The sequence below is a fragment of the Cynara cardunculus genome (genome assembly GCF_001531365.2).
Source record: "Cynara cardunculus var. scolymus isolate 2C chromosome LG 2, CcrdV1, whole genome shotgun sequence".
Classification (NCBI taxonomy): domain Eukaryota; kingdom Viridiplantae; phylum Streptophyta; class Magnoliopsida; order Asterales; family Asteraceae; genus Cynara; species Cynara cardunculus.
Genome location: NC_037529.1, coordinates 3,579,783 through 3,586,255, shown reverse-complemented (window position 1 = coordinate 3,586,255; position 6,473 = coordinate 3,579,783). Strand labels below are relative to the sequence as shown.

The 6,473-nt window shown below is 33.0% G+C and overlaps 1 protein-coding gene across 1 annotated transcript; it reads left to right on the top strand.

Annotated features, from left to right (window-relative positions):
- Nucleotides 1–331: 331 nt before the first annotated feature.
- On the top strand, nt 332–2,054 carry LOC112507458 (1-aminocyclopropane-1-carboxylate synthase 7-like). Its single transcript, XM_025112056.1, has 4 exons — nt 332–502; nt 595–723; nt 880–1,040; nt 1,187–2,054. Exons 1-4 carry the CDS (start codon nt 332–334, stop codon nt 2,052–2,054), a joined length of 1,329 nt encoding a protein of 442 aa, XP_024967824.1.
- The last annotated feature ends 4,419 nt before the right edge of the window (nt 2,055–6,473 follow it).

Below are 6,473 nucleotides of genomic sequence, written 5' to 3'. Positions count from 1 at the left end.
GAAATTATTACATATTTTAAAAGGGTTAGTTTTGATCTTGCTACCTTATTCTAAACAATTAATCATTGATGCCTTTGCCATTTTTTCTTCTCATTAAACTATACAGGCATGTTGTAAGTGAGCCCCACATTATTTTCTTTGTGTGTTTGCAAAGTTTGAGTTTAAACGCTTCCTATATATAGGGAGGGGGCCATTGACAAAAGCTTCATCAAACACCACATCTCTCTCTCTCTCTCTCTCTCTTGATCTCTCTCTCTCTCAAAACTTTCTTTTAACTTGCTTAAAACTAGAATTGAAGAAAACCCTTTACTTGCAAGAAACAGTTGTACTCATGGCAATAGAGATTGTACAACCAAGTGTGGGATTATCAAAGATTGCGGTCTCAGAAACCCATGGGGAAGACTCCCCATATTTTGCAGGATGGAAGGCTTATGATGAAAACCCTTATCATGAAACACAAAATCCTTCTGGTGTCATTCAGATGGGATTAGCAGAAAATCAAGTATGCCACTTGAAGACAGCTTAATTTTCAAGCTTTTTTGGGTTTGGTGTTTTATGGTTGGAGAGTGGGCTAACAATCTTGTAATTCTACAGGTGTCTTTTGATCTGCTTGAAGAATATTTGGAAGCAAATCTTGAAGCAGCCAACTGGGGCCAAAAAGTTTCTGGCTTTAGAGAGAATGCTTTGTTTCAAGATTATCATGGGCTTCAATCTTTCAGAAAGGTACCACCTTTTTAGCCAAATATACAACCCCATTATGCTTCTCTCTCTCTCTCTCTCTCTCTCTCTCTATATATATATATATACATATATGCTATAATTAAGGAGTGATCAAGAAAGTCTAACTTGTTGAATTATACCAATCTTGGTTGTTTTTAGGCAATGGCAAGTTTCATGGAACAAGTGAGGGGAGGAAAAGCAAAATTCAACCCTGATCGAGTCGTATTGACAGCGGGTGCAACCGCAGCTAACGAGCTTTTAACCTTCATTTTGGCGGATCCTGGCGACGCATTGCTGGTCCCGACCCCTTACTATCCAGGGTAGGAAACAGTTTACTCAAAAGTCAAAGAATTTATGAACACCGAAGAATAAGAGTGACTCACTCGGCCACTCTATTACCTCGGTGCTAGTGAGGTTTTAAAAACATTTGCATCTTTTAAAACCTTTGTGTCATGAAATATTGCAGATTTGACAGAGATTTGAGGTGGAGAACTGGTGTACAAATTGTTCCAATCCACTGTGAAAGTGCAAACAATTTTCAGATTACTCCTGAAGCCCTAGAAGCTGCATATGATCATGCAAGATCAATGAACATAAAAGTGAGGGGAGTCCTCATCACAAACCCTTCGAACCCATTGGGCGCCACGATACAACGAAAGGTCCTCGAAGAGATCCTAGACTTTGCAACCCGAAAGAACATCCATCTAGTTTCGGATGAAATCTACTCGGGTTCAGCTTTCGACGCAGATGAATTCGTAAGCATCGCAGAAGTACTTGAATCAAGAAACTATAAAGACTCAGAAAGATGCCACATTGTTTACAGTCTTTCGAAAGATCTCGGCCTCCCAGGGTTCCGAGTTGGAACCGTGTATTCCTACAACCATCAAGTCGTGACAACTGCAAGGAGAATGTCGAGTTTCACCTTAATTTCGTCACAAACACAGTTTCTGTTGGCATCCATGTTGTCGGATAAAGAGTTCACACAGAAATACATAAAGATCAACCGTGAAAGACTGAAGAAGCGATACGAAATGATCATCAACGGGCTGAAAGAGGCCGGTATCGAGTGCTTACAAGGGAATGCTGGCCTTTTCTGTTGGATGAATCTGAGTCCTTACTTGGAGGATGCCACAGTCAAAAGCGAATTAGCGATCTGGAAAACGATCATGCACGAAGTGAGGCTGAACATATCGCCCGGATCATCCTGCCATTGTTCCGAACCAGGGTGGTTTCGAGTGTGTTTCGCAAACATGAGTGAAGAAACACTTGAAGTTGCTCTTTCAAGAATCCATGAATTCATCAAAAGAAGGAAGCAAGATAGGCAAGTTTTGTGAGTGATGTGATCGATCTTTAATCATTTTTTAGGTGGCAAACCCTAATCAAGATTAGGGTTTTTGCCCCCAATAACGTTTGTAGATCATATTGGGGATTCAATATCTGATTTTTGCTCTCATTTCTTTGTGGGTTTTTGGAATCTTCAAGAAATCGAGTTTATAGAATCCCTGTTGTCTGAATCAAACTTGTAGATTGAACTTGTTCCCGTATACCATATCATTACAATTTAAAGATTATTTATTTTATCATTATTTTTTTCAAGGTTTTTACTGTATTTATTTCTTTTACATATATATTTCCAATACGAAAGTCAACGTATATGAAGCAGCCTCTGAATTGTTAAGAAGTGAATCTTGTGACAACCTTAACCATTCAGCATCCTAATTTCATTTTTAACAATTATCAAACAATTATATTTCATTTTATGCTATATCAAAAGAACATCTTAATCATTTTGACTATTTAATCATTTAATACCAAACCATTTAGAAATTATCAAACGGTAATCAAATACAGAACTAATGATGTGCATGTTTTGATTTTATTAAATTTTTAAATGATTAAAATTATGATTTTATTTTTTAATATCACGTACACAAAAAAATGATGGTTAGGCTACATTATGATTTGATTTGATTTGATTGGATATGGGGTTCACTCTCATCTTTTTTACAAAATAATATTAAATAATTATATTATCTTTTTACAAAATAATATTAAATAATTATATAAATCTACCAAACACATGTTTGCTTCATCAAACACCAACTCTCTACCACGTATTTTCGAACACAAATTCTACCAAGTTGACCATTTGCATTGCCAAATGATAATACTATCGACATCTTTTATTTACGATTTTAAATTACAAAATAATTAAATTATAATATTTAATACAGAAATATTATTTGATTAAGGTCCCTATGATATGTTTATTATAGATTTTATCATTGTGATATTCAATTTGTTTTCAACATGGTCCCTCTGACTAACATCTCCGTTAAATCAATGGTTATTTTAGTCTTTTTACTATAAAAAAGTAATTAAAAAAAACAATTTTTTTTGTACAAATATATACGATAACTCGTTAAGTACAACAAAATTGACTTGGTACCTAAAATTTGGCACTTTCGTGCACATATGTACATTCCATCGTTAAAGTGCTTCTACCTTTTCCTTCTCAATGTCTAAACGTCCTAATAAAATATTTTATAGAACTTAATTTTATATTATCACGCTATAAAACGTTATATATGAAAGTGTTACAATAGGTTTATCGGACGTTTTTTTTTATTTTTTAACAAATTTTAGGATGGTTTTATAAAAAAAAATGTTGTATTAGTTGTTTTATATGACACATTTGAAACATGTCATATAAATCTGTCTTTTCATATGGAACGTCTAAAAACGTTCTATAAATTCATTCTAACACTTTTAGATATGACGTTTTTCTGATTTGGTCCAATAAACATAAGTATTATAAAGTATTTATTAAAATGCTTAGACAGACGTTCTATAAAACCAATTTTGTTGTAATAACTATAATTAAATTATTTAAAAATAACAATATATTTTTGTAAAAAAAGGGCAATTGAGAATCTAAACATAGAGTTTGACTTTAATGTCAAAAGTCAAAACCGACGTATAAAGCCCATGGTTTTGATAACAATGGATAATGAATTATAAGTACATAAGATCAAGTTGTGATTATTTGACCGTTTTAAAAAATAAATTCAGTTACAGATAATGAAATAAATTCAGTTACGGATAACGAAATAAATTCAGTTATACAAAGTCTTTATAACTCAAATAAATTCAGTTATAAATATCAAAATACCATATATAACTAAATGGTCGGATTTGTCGATACTGATATGAGTTAACATCAAAATCATGATTGGGATGATGATAACATGCAACAAGTGAGGACCACGAGGCGGCTCCATCAACACCTCCTTATAACTACGATGTGCCCTGAATAATTGACCCATTTGACGAAAATAGCTGATTTTTTGATAGACGGATAATTAATGGAATTTTATAAAAAATTAAAAAGATATAAAGAAAACGAATGTCAAAATCAGCCAACAATACTACAATCGAAATATCAAGAATAAAGAGTTGACTTTGGGTTTTTTATAAGGAATATGAATTAATGTATTTAATTGTTCTTTTTAGTATATAATATTTGTATATGATAAATAATCACATATACTTATTATATCTGGTGAAGTTTGAACCTTAATCGTATGAGAGGCGGAATAATACAGATGGATTGATGACATTTTCGTATATTTATAACCTCTGTATTCAACAAAAAGTGATTTTTTTTATTTGGAGATTTCTTTTTATTGATTCATATGCTTGTTCATTAAGGGTCCGTTTGGTATGCAGACTAGGTGGGACCGGACGGAACAAAAATTAATAGTCCCATGTTTGGTGTGCCATGGGACAAAAATTAGATGGGACAACGTGGGACTATTCTTGAGTTTTTTTGTTCCAGCAAAAAGGTGGAACAACATGAGACTAAACTTGAGATTACAATCTTACCCTTCTTATTTGATATTAGATACAAAACCTACTTTCATTGCATCCTCTTTCTTCATCTTCCAGCTTATCGATTCCAACCTCCATTGTAAAACTCGAAACCTTCCATTCCACGAGCTCAAACTCGATTCCAACCTCCATTTCAGGTACGATTTCTCCTCAATCTTCCATGGTTAATGATTTCTCCTCAATTTTCACTTCCATGGTTATCGATTTCTCCTCAATTTTCATTTCCATGGTTATCGATTCCACAATCTGAACCAACAAAAGGTGGAGCCTCTATTCCACAATCGATTCCTCTTCCATCTTCATTTCCATGGTTATCGATTCAACAATCACTTCCAATATTTGCAATTCCACTATCTAAATGAGTAGGGATGTGACAGTTAATTTTCTACTATATGGCTAAGTTTTAGTATTTATAAGAATGACAATGGTTTCAGGGGCAGGGGCAGGAGCATTATATGATATAAAAAGCATAAAACAACGTTCAAGGGCATTCTGGTCATTTTAACAATTTTGTCATGTCTTGTCCACTACTGTTCTAGTCGTACCAAACATAGGACATACAATTTAGTCATGTCCAGTCCCGTCCCATCCTGTCCCGTCTCATCTAGTCTGTGTACCAAATGCTACCTACAAGATACTTTTGCGATTGATTGTCAAACATAAAATTTTCCATTACAAATGGAATAGATTGTAAAATAAACCACCTCTTGGGGGTTATTACCGAGATATAGTTTTTGATATTTTAAAACAAATACTCCGAGGTCGTTTAGTATCAACATAAGTTTAGTTAATACTAGGCTCTGTTTGTTTTTTACAGTTTGCCTCTTAACCACCGCTCATCACTTATTCAGTCAAACCTTTTTAAATTAAGACCGGTCTTTTTCCACAGCCTTTTATCTCTTAAAATCATTTTGGAAAAAAAGCGGTAATATAAACCCTTAATTCCTCTTATTTACTCTCACACCCCTCCACACATATAGTTCTCTCAAGTCGATCTCCTACCAAAGCGATCTCTCAAGTTGTTGATCTCCAAATCGATCTCGACCCGAATCGATGTCTCAACCAAATCGACCTTCAAGGTATGTCGATCTCCCCTTCAAATTTCTGGTTCTTTGTCCTTGTGATTCGTATAGTTCGTCGACTGTAGACAGTCTAGTTTGTTTTGGGGTTTGTAGTCCATGTGGTCCTTATAGTCTGTCGACGTTCATTGTGAGACTCATAATGAACGTCGATAGATTCAAGAAACGGGTTTATTAAAGAAGGATTCCATCATGCATTTATTCCGCATTTGATTGATCTCATGTGAAATTTTAGTAGATTTTTTTTCTTGAATTTTAGGTAGGAGTTCATCTGCATCTTGCCAATGGATACCACTTTCCAAATTCGGAAAGCACTTTGATATAGTATGAACGGAAAATTTACATAAATAGTCAATACATTAAAGTGATTTACTTTTTATTTATCTTAAAAACAAAATTTTGAATAGTCAGAGTTTATAAAAAAATTGTTTATGATTTTTTATGTAAAGTTTATTTTCAGACAAAAAAAATAAAAATAATATTAAGAAAAATATTACGAAAGAAAATTTGGCTCTAAAATTTCTAATTGATTAAAAAAAATTCACTTTACACCCTTATAATCAGTTATGTAATATACTTTATATCTATTGCTTTTTTATTTTTTTTGTTTACACTATATTATAAAATATTTGACAAAAAATTTTAAAAATCATTTTTTTATGCATGAAGTACTGTTTATTAATGCATATTACTTAAAATTCAAGATTACAAATAAATTGTGCATAAGTACAACTTATTAAAGCTCTATATTTGAATTTGTATAACTAACTGTGGATAAACATA

Coding starts and splice junctions, on each gene's coding strand:
- LOC112507458 (XM_025112056.1), top strand. CDS start 332: ATGGCAATAGAGATTGTACAACCAAGTGTGGGATTATCAAAGATTGCG. Junction 724..879: donor GGCTTCAATCTTTCAGAAAG/GTACCACCTTTT, acceptor GGTTGTTTTTAG/GCAATGGCAAGTTTCATGGA. Junction 1,041..1,186: donor CCGACCCCTTACTATCCAGG/GTAGGAAACAGT, acceptor GAAATATTGCAG/ATTTGACAGAGATTTGAGGT.